The following is a 26717-nucleotide window of genomic DNA, read 5'->3' on the forward strand; positions in this document are numbered from 1 at the left end:
CTACCTCCCGAGCAGCCATTAAAGTCTGTTCATTCTGCTTTGCTTATGAATTTGAACTATACCTGAGATGAGTTATCCATCATCACAGTGAATGTTGCTTACTTTAGTCAAAGTTATCATCACACAGTGATGAAGCTGTAAGCATGCATTGCATTCTAAAGGAACAGAAACAAGAAGAAAACATCGATGTTGTGGAAAAAGGTCAAATGATTTTGGTCCTTTCCTCCACTGAAGAGGCTGTTTTAAGGAAACTATGGATGTTAGAGCAACTCTGAAAGTCGAGACAGCTGTTGCTTGTAACTGCATGCCATGGGAACAAAACCTGCACTAATCAATATGTTGCCATTAACACTGAATAAAAAGCTTCAGTTGTTTGAGCAAATGCTCTAAACAATATTTGTTTGTGAGCGAGGGACAAAGCCCTCTGTATTGGTTGTAGTAATTATGACAATTGTCGAGCGGAGCAAGGTCAGGTGATGTTATTGTAGAGGCACAAAGTCCATAAATGGAGGAGGTTGCGGTCGATGGCTAGCTCAACAAAACATGAGACTTTGCCATGGGAGACAGCTGTTTGTTTCCTGTTTCCAACAAAAATTCAATATTGTTGTTTTTCTTAACCAAGTCAACAATCATTCCATAATCTTAACCACATGGTTTATACCATCACCATGACGACAAAGGTCTCTTAACCCTTAACGAAGTAGTGATTTCAGCTCAGACCAGGATGTTTTTCTAAATCTAACCAATTATTTATTTTAATCAAACCATGATCTTTCCCCAGACCTAACCAAGTCCACATTGCACCTATGGCTGGGCAATATGGCTAAAAACAATAAAAATGTTTACATCGGTCGATATCGATAATTATCCACCAAAAAAGTCAAATCATTATTTTTGTTTTTAAGTTCTAAGGCTGATCTTTCCTCCTGGGTGAAAGCTGAAGGAACCATACTGTTAATTGTAGTTGAAACTATTATTGATCGTTAGAGCATGACAAATATTTGCTATCACTACCAAGGAATATTTTCTTGAGATAATTATCGTTATCATTTATCACCCAGCCCTAATTGCATCTTAATGTAACCACACCTGAACTGTGTTGTTTTCAGATCATTTAACAGATTTTTTTACCTAGCAGTTATCTGTAATAGTTTTATGATGCATTGACAAATATGCCATCTTGCATATCTAGCAAAATGTTGTATTCTGTTGTTTAATATGGAGGATTTATTGATTGAAAAATTTTAAATATCTATAGTGCTTTTGGGCGTCTTTTAGCAGGTTGTTTCGGTTTTATAGCACATTTACAGTGTGGTTCTATTTCACACAGCCTCCACCCTCTTGCTGCGTTCAAAGCGAAAGGTAGTTTACGGCATCAGGGGGCAAATTCATGCTCTTGAGTAGTATTACCCATAGAGTCTGGTAGAGGGTTCAGCCTGCACTAATAGAACTAGGGTTAAAATATCATAATCTTTGTTCAGTTCTCACCAACCAAGTTTTCACAGGCACCAAATAGCAGATAGAAAGTTAGAGACTAGCTGGTTAAGAAAGTCAATCAAACATTAACAAACTAGATGTGTGAAATCACAGTGTAACTCAGAGAAGACTGAACATATGTCAGGCAGCCATGAACACAACTTAAATTAAATAATAATGTAACTTTATGTCTCCTCGCTTTAATGTGCAATTACTTGTTAGCATATCATCCAGACCCACTTCATAAGGTATAGACTGTATATAAAGATGAACGACATAACAGTTCCTCAAAAGTGAAGCCATGACATCTTGATCGCCCCGTGGTGGCTCAAAAACCCTGACCCCTCCATGTTAGTAAATGGGACATGGGCTAAACTTTAAAAATTAAGTACAAGTCTAATAAATCCTTCCTAAAGATGATTTCTGTCATTTAAGTAGGTCTTATCACTGTAATGTGTAATGTTCAAGTGTTCGTTTTATGATGAGTTTGGTTTTAATTAGTTATTTGATGCTATAAAATGGGAATTTGATGACATTTTTGACAGCTATGTGGGACAATCGCTATGCTCGTGTTCAATGATGGCAAGATGGCAAGATGGCAGTGGCCATATCCAGGATACTTTGATTTTATTTTTGTACAGTTGGAGCAAATAGAGAAGCATCGTCCATCTTTATATACAGTCTATGAAGGTGTGCGTTGTCAGGTCCCCTTTTGCCCTCTAGTTGCAAAAAAAATCTGTGGTGCTTTAACTGATCCAGAAACAGACAGATCACTTGTTGTATCAAGCATGTTTTGAGTTTTTGTGTGCTGATACTTATATGGTGGTCCTTTAGGGCACTGTAGAGAAAATTACCCCAGTGGCATATCCATGTCACCGAACACATCTGATCTTCCCCTTGTTAACAGGCTTCAAATGGTTATAATGAATAGTTAATGCTTCTGTATTTAAAGAGACAACACTGACCAGACAGCAGTATCCTAGAGGTAACCAGAGCATCCACGTTATCAAAGAGCCCAGCTGGGACCTGGTCGTTAGGCAGGGATGACACCCTGTATATTAGGTGTGGTCTCTGGACCTGCTCCAAGGCAAGACAGCTCCCAAAAGTGTTTTCACTTCATCTGTCTCCTCTCTGTGATTGCTTTCTTTTTCTATTTTTTATCCTTAAAGATATGCCGCTAGTTTTAGAGAGGTGTCTCGCACAGGCTGTGCAAGTTAGGTTTATTAAAGGTCTTTTGTTGCTGTGAAAGCACACACAGGCCTACCGTTGTGTCGTGATGCACATGCCAATTAGGGAGAGTTAAAAAACACACCCAGGGGACAAGGCTGCTGTTGACGTTCTCCTGCACTGATGAGGAGCCATGTGTCGATCCCCGAGGGAGGCAGAGAGAGAGAGAGAGAGAGTGCAAATAAGAGGTGGTGTGATAAAAAGGTAGGGAAGAAGAAAGAAAGTGGGGACTTCCTATACACAGGTGTAATGTGGCCCTTCCTTGTCACAGTGATTTATGGGGAACAGAAATATTATAATATTACCGCTGCAAATCAGAGAAATGGGAGCAAGAGGGGTGTGAGGAGGTTTAAAGTGCGTGTGTGTATGTGTGTGTGCATAAGACAAACAAATAAGGGAAAGGTGCAAAATTAGTTTCAGCCAAAAAACAGAAACTATATCAAAACAATAAGTGGCGACTTAGTCAAAAACATGCTGCTACAATCTACAATCTGCACCTATACACTACTTCTGTATGCAATTGCAATTTGTATACATCCTTGGCCTATACACTCATGCTTTCTCCCACAATTTAAGTACACCAAGGATGTCTAAATGCATGTGATGTCTTTGCTCTGCTCCTATACTGTAAAGGTGGGAGTCTTCTTAATGGATTTTTACAGCGATGACTCAACTCGGTGTCCTTTTACATTTGGGCACCAGCCATTTTATAGGTCAGACGTAGAATAAAAGATGGAAGCTATATTTGAGTTTGTCAGTTTGAGACTTCTTCCTCATTCAGAAGTGAGAGCTGCAACTCTTCTTTATGGGATTTCTTGTGTTAGGAAGTTCAACTTCGCACTTCACATGCACCGGTACAGTCGTATCCATTGCTCATTATGTGGCTTTAATTAAGCTTATCACAGCAGAACATGCACCGAGAGAAAGGAGGACAGTGTGAAAAGACTGATAACCTTGAGAGAGGGTTTCTTGGTGAGGCTCTCTATGCTTTTCCGCTTTGAAGTATAGCTGTGCGTCCCCTCTCAAAATACCCTTATCATATTCACTCCTGCGCCAACACACGTCTCACCTAACAACCCCCCAACAAACACACACATAAACATACCAACATGTTAATGTGCTGCATACCCGCTGGTTTTCTGGAGGGTTGTTTGATACATTACTCTCATAGTGGCATTTCCAAGATTTTAATTAACACAAAATAATATAGATTATGTTTCAAAAAGAAATATTGGTATCGGTATACACAGATGGGACTCTACTACTAATCCCAATTAATGAGAATAAAAAGAACCATGAGATCCATCGATCCTTCACTTTGGCAGAACATTTCCCTTTTTAGAGTACATAACTCCATAGAAATTCATTTATACTGGCTGCTCTGGGGACCTCCAGTCAGCACCACCCTTTAACCTTCACTTTTGAAAACCTCATCTGAAACTTGTACCAGGAAACGCAGGTAATGTGATTTTAACTCTGTGTCCTATAGACCCGTTTTGCTTGTTTGCAGTTAAGAGAGGAAGTGAATGCAGGATGTGAAAGGAAACATGGACTTCTCCTCAAGCTTGACGAAATGGTGAAAATGTTCCCACAGAGTGAAGCGTCACTTTCAGTGCTGTGGTGGCGGGACAAATCGTCGTTAAACGGGTCAGCCAGTCTGACGCCCACGCAGGTGGGGTTCATGCGCAGCGCTGCCATTTAGAGAACCACATAACATTAATACACTTTCTGTCACAACACACACACACCAACTAATTCCACTTCAAGTAGAACATTTACAACGTTGCCTCCTGTCATTAGTGATGGATAATAGCTGATGAGGAGGGGGGAAATTCAAGGGCCTCACATCTAATAATAATGGCATGCACAGTCAGAAAGCTGAGAGATGCAGAAGAAGCGGAGTGAGATGAAATGAAAGGGGGCAGAGGGGGGGATTAGCTACAGCTATTAGCAGCTTCTAAAGTAATCACACTCATTAGTTGCTATCAGATTGGGTTAGATGGTTATAAAACAAAAGAGAGAGAGAGAGAGACAGAGAGACGCATAGAGCATATTTCTGCCGACTTTTCTCTCAACGTTAACAGCAGTGATACACGGACATGGTAACGACAAGTGTGTCTGCTAAACCAAGTGTTGGAAGAGGCATGAAGTCGATATACTGCACGATAATAATACTTGTTGCAAGTAAGAATACATAGCACAACAGTAAAATTAACTTTTTTAAAGCTATGTGGCTGGACTTAGCAGTTAAGTTAATGCGATAAATAATATTCTATGACAGATAAATAATGAAAATAAGTTACACTTTGGACTAAACTGTAATTATCCTTTCAGTAGTACCTCAGTGTCGCTTGAAGCGCTACACTATTACTACCACAGCTATCATGAAATTGTTGAAAACTGATGTAATTAAAGGGTAACTTTGATATTTTCTACCTGTATCCTATTTTTCCATTTATTTGTGTCTGCGTGAGTAATTGGAAAAACAGTTATTGGAAGTTGGTCCAGAATTTAGTAAAAGGACTGTGGCCGACAGCTGCAAAACAGCTGCAATGTAAGCGCTCAGGGCATTTAGGCATCGTCTAAGTATTTGTTTTTGCAACTGACAGGCTCAGGTTGTTCTTATAAGTGTCTTACAACATTATGAAAAACATCCCTACAGAGACAGACATTTTCTTTTGGCTGAAGAGTAAAATCCTTCATGTGTAACCAGAAACAGACGTGAAATACCGCCAGACTCCACTTATAGAAACGGTAATTTTAGAGTATAGAGCCAGAATATTTCACATCTACCTGAGTAAATTAAGGGTTTACTTCAACCAAACCAAAGTTGGTTATTGTTGGAACAGGGGAAAGACAAACTAACCAATCTTTTATTTTTTTTGTTGAGTTTTATTTTGTTTCCGTCAACTTTCAAGGAAGTGTGTTTTACAACAGTCCCCACTTGGTCAGTGCCATTCATGTCTACATTTTATGCGCTAGGTATCCTTCTGCATTTGTTGTTGCCTTTCTGGGACAGCATGTCATTTAATGCCAGTTGAATGCATTGTGACTTTTCAAAATAAACTGCAGTTTTTGCAGGAAATGTACAGTTTCTGCTTGTTAGATGCATTGTCTTTTTTAGATAAGCTTACAACATTGGTAAAACACCTCATATTTAGGTTTATTTTCTTGTGCAACGAAATCAGGTGGTTAGGTTTCGAAGAAAACATTATGTTTTGGCTCAAGATTCATACAGCAGGTGAACAGCGGGCTTCCTGGTGAACGCCTGGGTTGTATTGTACCCATGCACCATGGGATGCTTTAAAACCTGACGCCGCCTTCCAGCGTACTATACTGCTGCGATAGGTACCTTTTGGCCACTCAATGGCATATTATACTCCCGCGACAGATTCTACCTGGCCATGTTCAAGACCAACGCTGTTCGCTGGCGTATCATTCCACTGCAAAAAATGGCTTTTGGCGTTGGTGTCTGATGCAAAAATCGCTCATGAAGTGTGAATATTTGATGAGTTTGGAGTGACAATGGACTGTTTACAACAAGAAAATTGCTGCAGTCTGGTGGGTTTAGTGATAACAATTCCAAGGCTGTTTCTGGTTAAACAAAAAGGATCTTACTCTTTGACAAAATGGTCAACCTCTGTAGGGATCCTTACCATAATATTGTCAGACACTTTTAATAACAATCTGAGCCTGTCAGCTGCAAAAACAAGCACTCTTAGTGGACGTAAATTGACAGCAATTGCCCATTAAGTAACATTGCAGCCTGGGTTGCTGCTGTTGCTGCTGCCGCCTGCAGCGCTCTCGCTTACTAGGCCAATTTCAAAAATTGTTGTTCCCATTAGTCACTTGGACACAAAAACATGGGAATATACATGGTCCAGGTTGAAAAATACCTAAATTAACCATTTAACTAAACGTAACTGTAACAATAAATTATGCCAGCACAACCTCAGTAACCAGACAAGCTCTCAAACAAGAACTGCATCCTGTCACCAACAAAATTTCAGAAACTTCCGCCAACGCTTCTGAGGATGCTCATTATACTTTTATAAGTCATCTTATATTTTTATTTTCTTATATTTTTTACAGACCACCAAAAAGATCGACCATGAAGAAATGTCCCTGCTGACTGACTCACTCCCAAATGTTGAAACCTGAAGCCTGTAGCTTGTATCACATGTCGTGCTGATTCCCTTTGGAAATGAGTAAGAAGCCTTGATATATTTTATTCATTTGAGGAGGCAGATTGATATCATCTGTGGTTTCTGTGGTGCGAAGAATGTTTTATAAAGCGTCTCGGCTTGCGCGAAAACAGGAATGTTCACTGCATTGTTCAGTAGTATTTTCTGTATTGTATTCTGGTTCTGTGAGAGGTCAGAGCTGCTGTTGCAGGGAAGTTAGGAGTGGCCATGCATTATATGACTGCATACAATAGAGATGCTGCTGACTTGGTTTTCATGAATAATTTTCACTTTATCCAACGGTGCAGAAAACACACTGAGACAGGGCAAGACAGGCTGAGAGGAAGAAAAGAAAGCAGAGACAGGAGTAAATTAAAGCTGTATTGAGGAAATTTGTGTTCAGCTACAAAAATTAACTTCTCTTGTATTTGTTCGTATAGACTACACATTTCTTTTTCCACGTTGTAACTCACCTGACTTGGCTTCAAGTCACATTGGCTGAGCTAGCGGTCTTGGTTTGACTACAGAGTAGGGGTTGATATTGATGAGCTGCCTGACTTCATGAAAGATGTGGGAGCTGGCCAATATTGTCAATGATTATCAATAATTAGTACAATAACACTGTATCAGAAGAGGAGGTGTGCAGTAAGTAGCAGTGATATGTGATGCATGTGACCTTTTAGGATTAAAGAAGGTCATATATCATGGATTACAATGCATCTAGGAAGTGTGGTATAAAATCCATGCACAATACAGATTGGGAACCACACTTCCTGTTTCAGTAAAGCATTGTCCAGCAGTCCAAAATTTTGAAGTAAATTTTGTTACTTTAGCAAAACTTAAAATTTATATTTTGCAAATAAAACAATCAAGAAATAAGATGCCTTGCATAGTAATAGAACTACCCAGAACATACAAAGCACTTAAAATTAGCCTCACAACAAACAGCTACCCTAAAATGATACTTACACATTTATCATTACTATTAAATTTTGTAATACATAGAATAATATCCTGCATAATAAGCCTTTTTATTTTTCCACCATTTGTGTATTTCTTTCTTGTAACAGTATTTTGACATTGCCTGGTTCCAGAATTCGCCCACTCCACTGAGACGACACATTATAACACAAAACAGCAATTTCTCGGTTGTGAGGTATTTGTGTTGTTTGTACCTGACCAGGAACTGCAGATGTAAACTAGCTAATAACTAAATCTGGCATGCATCATCTCTTCTCTTTTTGAAATTAATGTTTTTATGCATGGTCCTTGTTTAAATAAAGACATGAAAAAATCAAATAAAATAATTAAAAAAAAACAAACAAAATCAGCACCCGAGCGGGACTAATGCCATTATAAACTTTTTGTCAAGTGGTACGCCTTAACCAATGAGAAGCAATAACAACAATGACAAGCACTACAGTTAAGACATACAAGGATGTTCAAAATACGCATGTCATCTTAAAATCACCCAACACTGTAATTAGTTTTTCTCTCCCTCTTAAAACCATGGCAAAACAGTTATACTGGCATCAGTTTGAACTTAAAATGTTAAATTCAGGAGGATATGTTGATCTCTTGTGATCAGAAATTGGCCGGAGTGGACGCTTTTCCAGATTGGAGACGGAAATGGAGTGTAACGAGTTGACAATTTCGTCTGATATAAGGCTAATTTTTACATTGTGCTATTGCAACTATTACGAAATTCAGAGCATATCTATAATTCCGGGTCTGAGCCCGAATTATCCGCACACGGCTCTCAACACGGAGGTGGCTGAGCTGACAGCTATAGCAGCTAATGGTACATACAGTACAAACAGTGCTAACGGCAAACTGTTCACAGAGCTAAAAGTGTTAACCTGGGGGGAACCACAATGCTGTTCTGCAAACATGGGCTGGGGTGGCATTATTAGCAGCAATCGCAGTATGAGCACAGTGTGGAGCGACAGCGACTAGCAAGCCCAAGGGATATACACACAGGGACTTACATGCACTATCATGAACGTATGGCCAGACCGTCAACAACAACAAAGGCAAAGAGTTGTTTGTTGCTATATTAATATCCTAAATGTTGTATACAGCTCCTTTAAGTAAAGGATCTGAGTGTTTCTTCTGCTTTGTTCATGAAGACTTGTGACTAATTTAACACGTCAAATTACTTGAGACTTGAAATGAACTTGCCTCAAGGACTTCAAACTAACTTGAACTTAGTTTAAAAGAGAGACATTTTTGGGCAGAAAGTTCTTTGAAAAGTTTGAATTTGTGGGAAACAATGCTCCCCACAGGCTCTTCCCCTGGTCTGAGTGAACTCGGATTGCTTGATCGTATTCTTTTATGAAAGACAATGCAGTCCACTTGAAGACAGAAATAAGAAACAGTACGGGGTGACAACGAGGAGAGGGAACAGTAAGGAGTCGCTCCTCGGCCAGGAGGGGCCCGTGGAGTTTCACTGCTGGAGGTTTAAACCACTACTCTCCACCATCTCTGTACTCCTGTAGGAGTGCTTGTAGTATCTATCTGTACTCACAGTGCACTCTGGACAGAAAACACAGCGTTGATTACAGTAAATGTGATACAGATCTGATGCTGGTGCCACTGGGTCAATACAACTGACAAAAGAGAAGGCTAAAGGCAGTGTGTTTTTAGCTCACTCAGCACTTTTCTCCTTTCCTCTGAGTCTCTATACACCTAATTACACCTGATATGTAGTCCCCACACTTCTCTCACCAATGTACTTCTCACTGCCACTTTCTCTTACCTCAACTCTATTCAATATTATTCTTTCACTTATCGATTCATTGCCAGAGATTCGTCTTTTTCCCAAAATACTACCACAAATTGCTCTCAACTTTTCTCCACTTTACGGGGTCAATTTGTGCTCAGCAGCACAAACAAGTGATGCAGTTTCTTCAACACACAGATTTACGGTGGTTATTTCATACATAGTATTGATGTTCCTATAATGACGTGAATCAGAGTGACAGATAAAAATAATGAGCTCTCAGTAGCCAAAAATATGGCAAATCAAGTTGGATGAAATAGCTGAGACATTTTAAGAAATATGCTTATTTGGTTTCTGGCAGAGAGTTAGATGACAATTGATTGATACCACTCTCATGTCTGGATCATCAATCAATTCTCATCTAACTTGAAAGCGAGTGAGCATATTTCCAGAAATACCAATCTATTCTTTTAAAGTTGCAACGTGTAAGATAGGCCACAACTTTAGTTTGAAACGCTAAAAAAAAAAAAAGAACTTACATGATCAAAACAATGTAACACGGTAACAGATTTGACAATATGTCAAAGAAGTCTATGTATTGTTTGCAGAGAAATCTACTGAAGTGAGCACAGACCACCTAGCGCTGTCCGCCCTGTCTTGTAATACCACGAGAGACGTTTGTGAGTCGCTGTAGTGTCCAGCCTGCCCAGTGTCCAACATGAGAGGACAAAGAAGAGGAGCTTTCCCAAGGGCTTGTAATATGTTGATGATTGGCTGAGTACATGGCAGGTTGGGTTTTGGGGTGATTTTATCATCTTATTTTGCTAATTTAACAGTCTGCCTCCAAAAAACGGGCAGAGAGAGAACAGTGGAAACACTAACTAAAGCAGGTTTGGTGAATTTTACTTCAAGTTTGAATGATGTGTGTGTGTTTTATTATAAGTTTACAAGGTAAACTCAGTCTTAGGTGAAAGAGAGAAACTGAACTGACTAGCATTTTTCTGTTTAATATGGGATATAGGTGTAAGAATTTTTCCTTTCTTTCCTTTCCTTTCGTTTATCAATAGATCAAAAAAGCTAAGAGCTTGTACTAGTTGTCTTGGAGGTGAAATGTTATTTCCTCAAGAGGTTTTAAGGCATTTTTATATTTCATTCACATCTGAGTATTTCTGGACAAAGTTTAATAAATTTATTAAAAAAAACCCCAAAAAATAAAACAACATAATTTTGCGCTCAAAATTAAAAAAGAAGGTGAAAAAACGGAAAATTGGCATATGTGATCTAGCTAGTAAACTTATCCTGTATTTTCCATAATATAGGCTTTGTTATCTTTGTCTCTGTTAGTCCGTCTTAGCTGGGTATAAAGTGAGGCTCTTAATTTTGCTAACAACTGTCTTCTCAAGTGCCTACCCTTTTAATAAAATTAAGGATCAAAGCTGGAACAAAGCACTGCTCACTACACCAAAGATCAGGGGATAGTTTAACAGCTTATGGCATTTAAAAATTCACAAGGTAATATGTAAATCTGATTTGCTAGTTCTTGTACCAAACATATTTGGTACACAACCAAAACATTTTCTTCTCTTTGGGGAATACATTTTTCTTTCATTATTCCCTTTAAAAAAAAAAAGCCATTTCTGTATATCACTGTTTATCATAAACACAGTTCATTAGTTCATCCAGTTCTTCAGCTAAAACCAAAATTTTCTAAAATCTGAAGAAAGAAAAAGAATGTGCAGTGAAAACAGAGAGGTTATCAGGGAGGTTATTGTGTGTTTTGTTTAGTATTGTTGGCTCGTAATTTCCCCGTGGTATTTAATTAAACATTATTTATATATCTCTCTGCTTTTGAATTATTCATGAAGCTTATTATAAAATGTTAAAATGTTTGAGTGAAGACTATTATCTTATTATGTAGGAAGTTTCACATTGAAAACGCTAAATGTTAAGGATGAGTTGTGCTATTTAAAGCAATTTGTGAGACAGCACTGCATTCTGGAAATATTAAGTACTTGCAGAGGAGGAAACGGTGGGGGAGGCTAATTACTGGAGGGAGATGGGAGTTATGTGAATTATAGATGTTTGCTCTGGTCTGTGATATTTTGCTGTTTATGAGTAGAATAAATGTGTTGAGCAGTGAGCGGCTGAGCGGTCGCTTGGCAAAGAAAGCTCTGCCCTCTTTGGTGGGTGGTGTACTCAGCTTGCAAATGCTTTCTTGCAGTTTTCACAGCAGTCAGATAATTGCGTGGTCCAGCAGTCTTTTTTCAGCTACCTCCTTAATGGTGACACTATTGCCCTGCAAGAAGTGTTTTTACCAAGTGTTACAGAAAGGCTTGGCCAAATTTAGACAACATGTATGAAAAGATGAAGGGTAGTGACTTTACAAACATGAACTCTAAGTGAGTCTGCATGAGCTTCCTCTTTGCTTCTGAAGTTGCCAAAATACACAAAAATTTTCAAACATGGATCCACATAAGATATAATCACTGTAATTTTTTTTTCATACAATACTCTTAATAGAAATATTCTAATAAAGACTAGTGATACAATAAATTTATCTCAGTGCCATAGACCACCATTCATGTCCAACAATGATTAAAAACATATCAGTAATCACACTAGGTGACATGTTCCTCCATGCGCTGTAGTTACCAGAAACACTCATCAGTGCACTGAATGTGCATTACCTTGCCCCCAAAAAATTCAGCATTTACCATCAGGCTAACCTAGCCTAACATTTCCAGTCCAAATCATAAATCCAAGTTAGTCTGAAACCTCATTGCTCATTTCCAGTTCCATGGGGAGCTATCCATGGTTATAGACCCAATGCAATTGGATAGACCTACAACCAACAAGAGCAACACAACATGTGAGGTAGCACTGAGCTCCGTCCAAATGTAAACACAGTACAGCATGCAGAGACGAGCTGTGGTGTAGCATCAATATCTGCAAACCAGTGTTGCCGTTTTGCCATCAGAATTATCCGAAATTTCACATCAGCTGTAGCCATCTGAGTTATTTTCAAAAATGCCTCAACAGTAGTCCCTATTTCCTAAGCTAGGTCCAAGCAAGGTGCCAAAAATGGCATCATCATGTATTTTGCTTTAAGTGTGAAGGCTTCACAAGTTGTTTTGTCTCAAAACCATCCAATATTAGATAAGCAGTTGAGATTGGCCGGGTTGGGTGGAAGTTTGCCTGGACGTGAGGGGGACCAGACGCATTTGCCAGAACAAAAAAAAAACATGAGCTTGTGATTCTTCTTGTTCCCACACTACAGAAACAAACACACAAACAAACAAACAAAAAACTACAAGGCCCAGCTTTTCTTAGGGAATTACTGAACTTTCTCCAAAAAATGAACTTAAGTATTTGCAACTAATTAATTTCCGTGGACATTAAAAGACTTGAGGCCGCGTGCCACCAAAGTATTGAAAGATAAAGTAATACACTGTTGGTTTTGGTCTTGATAATAAGAAAAATACAGCATACATCAGCCACATCCTTAACATGGTGGTGACTTAAAATAACAGTAAGTGTTTCACTTGGAATAAGATAAAGACATGTTATCTCCAAAGGAAAAACATTAGAAAACTAGAGATTTTATATGGACTACTATTAATGGCAGAGAATATCATCTTTACTTTGAAAATACTTTAAGACAGATGTCCCTGAAATTTTAGGAAAAAGATCATAATTTGGGTTAAAATAAAAATAAAAAAATCTTCCAGAAAGGTCTTTCTGACAGAAGGTCATGAAGGTTAACTGATCCCATGTGCTGTTTGATGGTGCTAATGGTGTTAATTTAAGTAAACTTTTCTGCACTTAATTGATTACAATTATCGACATTATTTATGTGTTGTTTTTTATCTTTTAAGGCAAAAAGCAGTAAAAAAAAAAGGGGTGGCAGCTTCTTCTACAACTGACTGTGTTAAATGATCAGATGATATCGTCTCAGATCGATTGCAGGCCTCTGATTGAAATTGTATCTTGGCAGACTTTGTCATATCAGAAAATATCGTATTGTGGTCAAAAGAATCAATATAATATTGCATTGTGATGAAACTGGTGATTTACACCCCTACTTGTGTCGAACTGTGTTTTTCTGTTGTTTGGTGCTGAGCTGGTGGTGTGCACTGGGTTTTTGGAAGTATTAAACAGCTGACTGCTGCAGCCAAACGCGATGCAATGAAAGCAGTAAGAGTAAAATAAATCAGAAAAGTCGTTGGCCGAACAGCTGAACAATGGGCTGAAACTCACTACAAAGCTCTGTAAAGCGGAGGGGAGCTGCAGATTTAGGTATTAATTCTCTGTAGTTTCATCACTGCAAACAACGCCTTTCACATGGCACATTGTCATCTGAAAAAGCAATCGATTACACATCTTTAATGACTCAAGAACAACTCAATGTTAATTAAAGAAATAGTTGACGTTTATAGCCCTTTTAGATTTAAGTCCACAATGTGTATGCTCCCATTTGACTTCAGTGTGTTAGCAGAGGCATGTTTGTCTGTGTGTGCACACCTCAAGGTGAAGGCTGAGGGGTTCTCCCACGGGGACCAAGAGACGCAGTGAAGCTCCACAGTAAACACACCACTTTGTCTTCCTCTCTCCGTCTCGCTCTCTCTCTCTCTCCCTGTATCTCATTTCCCCAAACCCTGTAAAACAAGATAGACAGCGATAAAATACAACAGGGAGAGAAAGATAAACGATAGGACAAGTGAAAGATATGGATTGGGGAGATAAAATAACTCCTTCATTTGGGGTGAGTCTCAGAGGAATAAATGCAGTGTGTGGGCAGGCACTGCTGGCGGTTTACAATCTGGCCTATAGTAACCGCTTTATATAATCTATTGAACATTTCCATCTGCAGCTGGGGCATTGTTCCCGCCTGAAATTAAGTCCGACTGAGATGTCGATTGACCACAGAGGATGAAGCTGCATAGTGATGTCCGTTGGTGGTCTTTTAATATTGCCTGACCACATTTTCTTTTCATATATTTGATAAAAAATGCTCCGTTTCCCCTGGTTGCCTCACAAAGTGACTCAATGGCTCTTTGTGGTTTGTGGAATTACTGGTTTTATAATGTAGCTGGAATTGTGGTTTTCACGGTCTGCAATATGAAAGAAACAAGGAAAGACATAGTGTAAAAAAAAAGGCGAGTGAAGGTATGAAGTAAAAGCAGCTACAGGAGCTGAAGAGTAATTGAAAAGCATCCTCAGTGAGCACACAGTGAAATGCAGGAGAACGAAACTACAAATTTGCTGTGGTTAACAACATGGTGGTCGATAAGCCTCATCATGTTACCCTTCAGAAGCAAAAAGGGGAGATGGGAGATGGGCTGCTTGAGGTGGAGAGTGTTGGATTTTGTGTGTGTGTGTGGTTGAGCACCGCTGCAAATGAAGGTTGTGGAAAAGAAGCGTATGAAGAGGGAAAGCAGAGTAGGGAGTGGACCTTTCTGCTGAAAAGGTCGTCCAAATAGTTCCAATTTTCAGGCTAATCAGAGAGGGATGGGGCGGACACTAATCGGCTGGTCAGAAGGTTGTGAAAGGTCGCTAAAAGGTTGTAGAGGTCACAGCGGCCCAGCACAGATCACCTGTCCATCATTCTCGCGAATGACCTATCCTTGCAAGGATAAGCAAAAGAGCGAGACAGAGAAGAGTTATTAATGTCTTGGTGTTGCATACATTTTGCTTTGGTAGAAGCCGATGCAACTTTTACTGAAAACAGGCGCAGTACATCTGGTCAAGAAAGAAATTAGCCTTTACAAGGGCAGATAACAAGAAGGGAAGCAGGTAATTTATAGCAGGGATGCTGGAAAGATGGATGGGAGGGCAGAGGAAAACATATGTTTGCAATTACACAGATCTACAAGACAGTCTGGATCCAGATAAAATGTTGGAAAAACATAATGTACTCACTTATTAACAAAGCGACAAACACACAATTCTTCCACCTAAGAAACATAGCTAAGGTACAACCATTTTTAAATCAAGCAGATGCAGAAAAGTTGATTCATGCCTTTATTTCAAGCCGAAGCAACTACAGTGATGCACTTTTTACAGGCCTCCCGAAATACAGCACTGAGAGACTTCAGCTTCTTCAAAACTCTGGAGCTCGGCTGTCAACCAGAACCAAGAGGAGAGAGCACATTAGGCTAGTCTTTGCTTCTCTGCGCTGGCTTCCTGTGATATTTAGAATTGATTTCAAGGTCCTGCTTCTTGTATACAAAGCTCTAAATGGCCTCGGATCAGGCCATGTTGCTAACTCCCTTGTCAAATATTTACCCTCACAAACACCGTGATCATCTGCTGATGGTTTATTAAAGGTTTCCAGCAACAGCCGAAAGAAAATTTGGGATGAAGCCTTTGTCAATTACGCCCCACTGCTATGGAACATACTACCGATAGATATCAGAGAAGCCAGCTCACTAAATAATTTCAAAAGAAAGCTAAAAATGCATCAGATCACTCTAGTCTGTAGTGCTGACTCTCTAAAGCTCTTCTTTTTACACTTCAGACTGCTGTGATTCTTTTAAAATGTTGCATCTTAATTGATTTTATTATTTATGGTTTTGTGTTTTTTATCATTTTAAGCACTTATGTTTTGTTTTACACTGTTTAAAAATGTCCTTTTATGCTGAATTGCCTTGCTGGCCTGTTTTAGATTAATTTTGTCTGTTTTCACGTGAAGCACACTGTGTTGATTATACCCTCTTTGTAAAGCACTTTGTGCTGCATTTGTTGTACGAAAGCTGCTATATAAATAAAGGTTATTATTGTTAACTAGAAAATGTAAGCTCCTCAGGAGAGATGAACAGGAGTATACCAAAGTGCCTATTAGTAGAATCGCATGGAAAATAAAGGAATCTAATGTAGGAAAACCAAATTGAGAAAATTATTGATATTAACTGAAATCTGAAACAAAATCTCTGTTGACCTCTTTCACCTTTATAATACAATACTTTATCAATACAAGCAACTGCTGTAATTTGTGAACATTTCTACCACAAAGACAAAGCCCTGCATGAACAGGATGTGTCACCGAATCTGATATTTCCTGGTATTTACTCAAGATTTTGATTGTTTTACCCTCCAACCAGTTTTAATCACAGAATACAATCCCCAAACAATGGTTGGTTACCTGCCAGAGGTACCAGTAAGTCGATAATACTGAGCAGATGAGTGACTGGATGGACAGATGGCGGCTGACCGGCGCTGACATCGAAACCAGGAAGAGGACCATATTTGGCCAAAAGATTTCACACACAGAAGTCAAACTCTGAGATAATTTATTCGCGTCAAAACGTTGCATAACCGCAGATCTTATTTTGATAGAAAGTAGCAGTCAACAGGAGGTGTGGATGTTATGAATAAATGGATGAGATGATCTGTTTGTTTTGATATGAGAAGCACTTTTTTGATGCTTGACTGTCAGGTAGTGGAAGATTCCCTCCAGACATGTTTTAAGACATTTAAAAATACTACACTCTGACTAACAATTAGTGTCTGGTATGGTTAAAGATTCTTAAAAGCACATCTACTCCTTCTCCATCATTAAAAAAAAATCCAGAATCTAATGAATATGCAAATATTGTTCATTTCAAAAGTTTAATTACTGAATTCAAGATGTCTCCTACTTCACTGAAAAAGTGTGAGTACACCAGCCACTTCAAGTTTCCTCATCGCACTTGTGTAAGTTGCATGCTGAATGGCTTCCAAACTAGTTGTAATGTCACAAGTCATTCTCGTACATGTTAAACTGACATTTAAGGCGAGCACAGAGAAGCTTTCCCCTTTCAGCAGATGAACCTGAACAACCCTCTGGTGTCAGACTGAGCAAGCTACAGAGGTCTGCTAAGCTCACTTCTTTCTAACTCCACATTCACAGTTTTTATTTTTCATTTTCAAAAGTCTAGAGCCCCAACCACCGCGGCTTCAAGTGACATCACTTGAGGCAGTTTATCAGACTTCACACGGCTCCCTCTGGAGCCACACAAGGCTTTATACAACTTTTTTCTGCATACTCCTTAAGACCCTTTCAGTGTAAAATACTACCCTTCATAGATAAATTATATAACACATAATTCTCTCAACCGTATTCCTTTTTCATTTAAGATTCAATCATCCTAAATTTAGTGTTTAACTCTCACCCTGAATACTTTTCTGATATCTCAATCCTCAAATGTATACAGTTCCAGATCTACTATGAATAACTTTTTTCACAACTGAGAGACTGGCTGGACAATTAACACATTTTCTAATGAAACATTACAGTAATTAAAAGATAAAGTGTAGGATTTAGGGGAATATATTGGCAGAAATGGAATAAAATATAATAAGTATGTTTTCTTTGGTGTATAATCACCTGGATATAAGAACTGTCATGCTTTCGTTAGTGTAGAATGAGCTGATTTTATAAACATATGGGAGCCGGTCCTCGTCCACAGAGCCCGCCATGTTGTTCTACAGTAGCCAGAACGGACATCAAACACTGGCTCTACATACGGCCATCTGCACTGTTACGCTGGTCACCGCAGTCAGACCCCAGGAGAAGTTATGCAGTGTCGGAACAACACAGATTTTTAACATGAAACTGCTTTATTATACGTTTTTGCCAGTTTAAATGTGGTCTGTTTGTTTTGGATAGAAAGAGACCTCTACAGATATTTTAGCTCCCAGTTAAGTTAGTTTTTGAGACCTACACTGACATCAGTTTACTTGTGCTGCATTCAGATGCATTGCACAAGCTGTATATGACTTCTTTAGCACCCACAGGGGAAAAAAGCAATGACCAACTTAGCAAGAAATGTTTCACAATGTTCAAACATAAAATAAAAATATATATTTTTTATTTCCAGCACTTTTCAAGGTCATTTTCTTGTTTGTTTTTTGATTTCTTTTTTGCTTATTTTTAGGTAACTTTCTTGTAACGTTGAAAACACTTTTCAGCTAAGTTTTGGGCCATGTTTTCTTATGTTTTTGAAAGAAGTCAGAACAATTTGGTCAGTCTACAAAGGTTTAAAACCTCCTGTAAATCTGGGTCTTGAGTTATCAGTGTGGATGTCCCAATCAATTTGGAGGAATCGGATGAATTTTTTAATTGATTTGGATTGGTTATTTTGAGCACGCGCCCTGCCCGAGTCTTTGTTTTCGTTACACAGGTGTCGAAAACGGAGAGCACAATTTGTGGCAGATAACCAGGTTTTATGGTAATGCTGCTACTCCAATTAGTAGAAAATGTTTTTTATTCATGTTCAATTGAAGCTGCTGTACCACTCTAAGTGGAACTGATTTTGTTGTTTTAGAACTAGATTTACTATGATGCTGTAATAAGCAGATCTGAGAGCGATTTTTATCTGCTGTGACTTGACATGAAAATTTCAGCTATAACACTACTTTGAAATGGAGCTTGTTCACTTTGTTACTTTGTTTTTTTTTTTAAAAAAAAAAACAAAAACAAATGCTGCACTAAGTCGAATTGTGATATGAGCCACAAAAATATTTCTGGTTTGTTTACTTTGAGATTTTGTAAAAATAAAATATAAAAACCCTTAGAGACTGTTTGGATGCAGACATTTTTGCTTGTATTGCATTGCAGGGCTATTACACTGCCAAGTATATATACTAGATTGATTTTAATAACTTTAAAGTACTTGAAGTTTGCATTCTGCAGCTTTATTATCCAGATAAATACAAGTATTGTACTCAGTACTGGCAGATAATCAATATCAAATGACTCGGATCAAAACAGGGGGCAAAAAAACTTGGCACGTGCTGGGCTAGTGGCCTGTCTGCAATAAGCTAAACAGAGCCAGAAAAAAAACGTGAAAGTGCTTTATTTAGTGTTTTACTGGTTTAAATTACCAGGTCCATTTGTTTTGGAGAGGAATAATTCTACCCCCAGTAAAAACCTCCTGAACAGTGAACACTGAAGAAATTCTGAGAGTTCTCACTTGGCACGTGAGAGAAATTTACGTTGGTTGCAATCTGCAATCCTCGCTGCTAAATGCCACCACATCCTTCACGCTGCTTTTGAGTGACATATTACAGTAATACTGAGTACAAATCCTGGACCATACGAATAAAGTACTCGTGAAGACTGAGTAACACCCATTACATTTTGCATTACTCAAGTAAATCTTAAATCAGTCATATCTTAATTTCATGGAAATATGCAGATTCATTCTAATGGGGCCCAAAAGCACATTACTTTCAGGTATAAAATTGATGTATTACAGCTAGTATCCCATACCCACACAAATTACTTTCCCTTCCCTATTTGCTCCTGATGGGCTGCTGAACTTGTATAACATTATAACCTGGACGCAAGAGAGTTTGATTTTTACAGTCTTTTTTTTAACTGCTCTATAATAGTGGAAATTATTCCAGATCAGTATTATAATTATAGAGGAACACAGAACATAATAGACCACTTATACGGTCGCTGTACATATTTATCTCACTGTACCATAATCAAAATAAATGTATCTTGGTTTTTGCTTTACATAGGTCCATATTTTATAGTGTAGAGTGCTTATACTACTCTTCACACATTAATCAGATGCTTTGACCTGCCATGTACAATAGTTTTTAAATCTAAAATGTTCAAAGAAACAACAAACCATGGGAGCTATAAAATAAACAGAGCCTTAGGCTTAATGAGGTTAGAGAATTGACTGGAGCACTGGAGACTTGACTGCGACGCCAGGCACAAATTATATATATTCCTCTTCTTGTACACTAATAAATACTTGCTTGTGTGATATTTCAAGTCAAAGCTGAGGGTCTCTTGACCCCAACTCAAGATTAATTTTCCATCAAATTTTACGCCTGTTTCATTAAAAACAATAAATTAATTCTGCAGCAAGCTCAAATAAGAACAAAACAAAACCATTATGCTCCAAAACAGCAGATTTACTAGAATTGTTTAGTTTCTTCAGCAGTTATTATTTTTTGTTGATTGGAGTGTTGTTTGTCCATTTAGAGCTGATTTGGCTCTGGGCAACTATTCAAAAACTATGTGAAAGTGAAGTTAAACTCTGATGGCATGGACTGATACAAGCTCTGCTGACATGTTCATTTTCACATCTCAGACTGAAACACTCATGATTTGCATTCAGTAGCAGATAATATTACTGGTGTCAGTTCACACTGAGTTAATAAAGATGAAATCTTAAAGGCTGCTACAGTGTCTCTTTACTGTACCATATACTATATGTCCCCATGTCATCTTGCTGTGCAGGGAAACTTAATGTTCATTATTGCCAAATGGCTCTAAAGGGATGCTATTTTAATGATTGAATACGGAACACGAACATCCGACCACAGTTAGTAATGAACCTCATCTCTATCCACATGTAGAAAATCAAATCAACTTAAAGCATGAGAGAGAGCAGAATGGGAAATGGAAAGAGATATGAGTTGGAAAGATGAGATACAGGAAAGAAATACTGATGAAACAGGAAGGTCAGGGTAAGAGGGGATAGGGAGAAGGTTTGCAATGAGATTTGTACGGTACAATAAGAAAATATTGTGGTTTTATGGCAATACAGAACTATTATTATAATGATGATGGTGATGTGTAAATGGTTTTGAAAATAACCAAAATAAAGGTGAGATTCTCAATCCAGCAATCCATTTTTTTTCTTCTTTTCTTGATATTGAAGATAAGCAAATGTACCCGTTATGATGATAATCATCAACTTACATATCAGGATATACATCAAAACCGGTATATCACTGCAACTCTATAGGGACGGTAAGAAAATGTGGGAAGGAACATGCTGTGGTCTTTCATTATGTCATTTAAGCACTAATTCACCTATAGTCCACCCACACCACTTCTCCTGACAGTGTTGATTGACATGTTCCTTACTCTCCTGTTTTTTGGCACCTGTTAGGGACAACTTTCACAGTTATCATTCTCATTAACCCCTTGAGGTAAATTTGTGATTTGTGTTGTTGGGGTGTAAAAATACTAGGGGTGGCAATCACCAAAGGCCCCACAATACAATATTATCATGATACTTAAGTTGCAGTTAAATATCATTTCAGTTTTAAATATTGCATTTCTTGCTGAGTCATGCAATAACTGACATCTGTTTGTCAACATGTGCATTTATTTAATAAGGTAAAGTTGTCTGTTCATCAAGTCATGTCTTTTGCATCAAAACGTATCTAATGGCTAATTGATTTTATTAGGCCACCCTTCCCCCTAACAGTGTGTAACATTATAATACACTACCCATTAAAATTTATAATTTCTTACAGTCTGTGGTTTATTTGTCATACAAATGATGTCCAATATCCAGTCTCTATTTTATCATGTGACAAGACCATATGATACATGGTAATTAGTGCTCATGTGAGCTATATAACTAACTCCTGTGCCCATCAGAATAGCATGCCCTGGGGCTTGCTGTAATTTACACCATTGATAACTGTGCAAATTATTACTTACATAAACACATCAACAAATTTATACTTATAAATACTTTTTGTTTTGTTGCTTTGCTGGTGGAAATTTAAATGTAAATGTTTTGCTCTTCATTCTTTCCATGTCTAAATTATTTAGACATAGGCACTTATCTTTCTTTCACTTTCTTTTCTCTGCCCTGTACCCAAGGAATTATTTCCTTGTTTTTAACACTGACAAGTAACACTACACTATGATGAATCTTGCATTTGCTTTCAATTAAATTATACATTTTCATAGAAGCTTGTGTTTTGACTAAATATAACAGATATTTGGCATCAAAGATACAAATACTATCTGTCGAGGGGACAATTTCATTATATTTGGTAACCACCAGAAAGATTTTTCATAATATTTCTTGCTTTTTGCTCTCTTGTCAGCATATATTCTGAGATGTGTATGTAAATATAAAGAGGGCAATAAGACATGATGAACAGTCCAAAGAAGAAAGTGGAACATCAGGATTAATGAAAGCTAAAAGTCCATTTATGAGGAAATTGACATAAACTAAGGAACTGCATCAACAGCACATCTTCATATGTAGTCTACTCATACATACACCTCAACAACAACAATCACATGTGCACAAATCGCCAAACACAAACCCACATGTAAAAACATGCAATCCTGCACATGCACCACACAGCAGTCACGTGACACACTCAAGATTTTTCATTTAAACATTTACTTAAATCCAATTTTGTGTTCTACAACTACAATTCACTTTCTAATTTATCAGGTCATGCTGTTTTCTGTATAGTCTGTAGCTAATGTGGAGTTACCAGATAAATGCTATTATGAGAACAGAACTCTGAAGGAACAAAGAAAAGGACAAAAACAGAGTGGGAGAGGTGAAAACAGAGTAAACAGAGGGAGGGACAGTAGATTCTGCATTCTAAAACCTTTATTGTCACAACTGAAGCAAACCACTCATAAACAACAAACACAAACTGGGAGCGAGCGAGCACACGGGGGGCATAAAGACTGGACGATACACAAAAACAAACCTGGCAGCAGAGAGAAGACAGGATGTGCAGTTCTGCCCTAAAAATGAGATGACAAAAAACAATCTCTGCTCCACGCAAATATGATACAGGAAAGGACCAAATTATTCACAAAAATAAAATTCAAATTTCAAGAGAACAATGCCTCTTCTTACCAAATTACAATGCAATGACTCCTTGTAGCAAAAAACTGAAGACAGCTGAATATATCAGCACATGCCACAACTGCAGAGAAAACCATTTGAGAAACACATGAAAAGTGTAATTATTTTGATTAACGTTTACCTGTTTGTTTCTATTCTCATAACATCTCACATGATGTCAAGGATTTTGTTAAAATGTTTTATTATACATTTATCAAGAACATTCTAGAAAACTCAAATTATAGTTAGTTATTGTAGGTCATAGTTTTTGTAGTTTCATAGTAAAGCTGGTTTACTTTAAAACCAGAGATTAAAACTGTATATATCATGCTCGCAAGGAAGTCACTACTGAAATACACAATATATATCTCTCTGTATTTTAGCATCTCCTACAAACTACTGTATACCACTAAAATACTAAACTACAAAATAAAGTACTGTTACAATAAAGTTAAATAACACACTGTTATAATAAAGTAAGGTAATGTTATAATAAAAGCTAAATAATGAACTGTTATAATAAAGATAAAGTATCTCTAAATAACAGTTAAAAGGGAGTTCAATAAAGTACTGTTACAATAAAGTTTCAAGAAAGTAGTGTTATGATAAAGTGAAGTACTTCCATGATATAGTTAAATAAAGTACTGCTATAATAAAGTGAAATCAAGTATTCACATTTAAGTGAAACAACATACAGTTAAAATTAAGTTAAGTAAAGTTATATTATAATAAAGCTAAACACAGTAGTGTTACAATAAAGTTAAATAAAGCACTATTATAATGAAGATAAAAACAGAACTGCTATAATAAAGTTAAAGAAAGTACAGTTACAATAAAGTTAACTGCTCACAACAGAGTAGAGTGGTCTGAAAGGGCAGGCGTGTGTGATACTGTATGTTGTGTTTGTGCTGGTGGCTTAAAAACTAATGTGACAATTTATACTCAATGTCATCAACGGTCATTATATACATCCCATGTTGAACAAGCCACAAAACATTGAGCATTGGAGCCAAAGATTAAAGAAAAGTAAATCAGCCATCGGACATTTACTGCAAAAAGTCAATGTGAACTTCAGTGCAGCTCAACTGAGCAGACGTCACAGAGTAGCAGCGATAATACCATCTGGGCGCCGTGAGCGACCAGAGCTGAGAAAAGACACCAAGTGTGAGTGGCCACAACTTGGCCATTGAGACCGGTGGACACAGACAAACCTGGCAACCAAGAGGAAACAGACTGTGTCAGCTCTGTCAACAACAACAACAGGTGAAGAAAAAGCAACACTTCCTGCACCACTGCGGTCCATGTAAGAACATGCAAGTTATTTACCAAACCTAAACTATAAAGAATTTGACACACTCCTAGCCAAAACAAAATGTTATCTTCACTTAAGGGAAAATGACATAGAAACAGTTTGAGAGAATGATAGACAGTAAAAGTAAAGATTATCTGCTTCAAGAGAGTTATATCATTAAATAACATATGAGAAGAATTTTAATGTGGCAGCTGGTCAAAGAAGGGCTCATTTTAATCATTTTATATTGAATAGGATAGTTTATAAGATGACCATGTAAAATCTTAAAGCTACAGTGCAGGACTCTTACTCATGACTCTCTCATGAAAATGAACATTCAGTACATTCACGTCCTTGCCAAACAAGTTCACACAATGCAGATTAAGTCTATCGCCAACAGGGAAAGCTCTCTGTATTTCTAGTGAACCAGAGTTTCAGTGTCCGGTGTCTGTGGCGACTTTCCCACTCAGGCGCACAGAAATTGATGTGTTTTACATTAACTGGGCATTTTTTGGTAATATTTTTCTATTTGGCACTGCTTTTGGTTGCTTTTCTCAATGCTTCATCTGTATGATTGTGATTATGACGATTAATTGCAATACTACCTATGTACGTTGACAAATTAAATCATTATTATTTTTTTTTAAAAAGAAGGGGGGAGCTGCTATGGCAGAAAATCCTTAGGAGTGTCCATGACAAGTTTCTGGCGTTGATGCCCCGAATAAAAAAAGAGGAAGGATTAAAATCAGAACAAGGCTTGAGAGAGCGCTCCTGGGACTGCGGGCATACATCATAAACACATGTCAACAGTGATTATGTATTTACTTTCACTGCCAGAGAGGGGGGACAAAAGTAAATAGGAAAGACAGATATAATAAAATAGAACAAGATGCCATTCTATTCTATTATAGATATCTTTTCTATTTACCTTGTGTATTAAAGCTGGAGGGTGAAACTTTTGTTGTGGAGTAAAAAGTACACAGTACAATATCTCTCTGTGAAAAGTAGCGAGGTAGAAGTAATAGTAAGTAATAGACTGTCATAAAAACAACAGCACAAGTACCTCAAAAGACTTTAGACTTGGTTTGACAAAATCAAAACAGACTTGCAAATTGACTTAGACTTTAACACCAGTGACTTGTGACTTCACTTGGACTTAAACCTTTTGACTTGAAAATACTTTATAATTTCCCAGGCCCAAAGATGAAAGTGTCTGTTATGGTTGGCGATGGTGTAATCGACATCAAACTGCTCAATTAATTATTTTACAACATTTAGGACAAAAACATACAAAATTCACATTGTTGTGGTGAATAATGTTATATGCTGTGAAACTGCATTGTCAACACTACTTCTAAATAAGTATTAAGTTCGGTCATACTTGTTTTAACAAACCACCTTTTCACAAAAAAAGTAACTATTTTTGTAAATGTAATATATAATCCCTGTGTTGTTAAAAAAAAGAATTAGAGTGCATTATGACTTCTTTAAATTCAAAGTTTAGGACTTGTGGCTGGGCTCCAGATTTAAGTGTAAAGACTTTAGATTCACCTGTGACTTGCAAAACAATAACTTGGTCCCACACCTGTTGAGTACTGTCCATGAGTATTTGTAAGTAGGTATGGTCAATAGTTACCAAACGATGCACACTACAATAGTAATATCCTAAAAAAAAAATTGTTTTGATTTTTCCATCTTGTTTCTAAGTTTGCACCATAACCATTAGCTTTTGTTGACCTATATTTTATATTGTCATGCATATCCTTTTTTCCAATCATTTCTTTGCGAAGCCTTTTTTCTTTAATTGTGGTATCATGTAACTAACAGGCCATTAGATATCTTCTTTTCCCTAACTGTCGAATTCTGATTCATTATTCTTGCTTTTTAAAACCTGGACAACATGCTTTAGCAATACTGTACTTAGATATATATAATTGTGCCTATTAAGCAATTTAGAACTGGAGAGACACTGAGACAGAGTGAGGGCAAATGAATGAAAGCAAGACAGAAAATGGGAGGAATCAGAAGAAGAGAAAAGGAGTAATGGGATTGTAATTAAGGCTTTAGAAATATTGTTTATTCAACATTCACGCACATAAAGCACGCGGAGTTGTTAAAATTGAATTGAATTGAGAGAGATAAAGGAGCGGTGGACACTTACTTGGACATAAGTGCATAAGTGAGAGGATTTTCAT

At 37.6% G+C, this 26717-nt stretch overlaps 1 protein-coding gene across 1 annotated transcript in view; it reads right to left on the reverse strand.

Moving 5' to 3' along the window:
• The window catches only part of LOC148187278 (uncharacterized), a 158443-nt gene that overhangs the window by 22812 nt on the left and 108914 nt on the right, over nt 1-26717 (reverse strand). The window contains exon 3 of the mRNA XM_088088007.1: nt 14131-14264. Within this exon, the coding sequence (XP_087944133.1) occupies nt 14131-14264 (134 nt within the window). The remainder of the gene's footprint in view (nt 1-14130; nt 14265-26717) is intronic.

The sequence above is a fragment of the Plectropomus leopardus genome, chromosome 15, assembly GCF_026936395.1.
Source record: "Plectropomus leopardus strain MGB_pleo_1.0 chromosome 15, ASM2693639v1, whole genome shotgun sequence".
Classification (NCBI taxonomy): Eukaryota; Metazoa; Chordata; class Actinopteri; order Perciformes; family Serranidae; genus Plectropomus; species Plectropomus leopardus.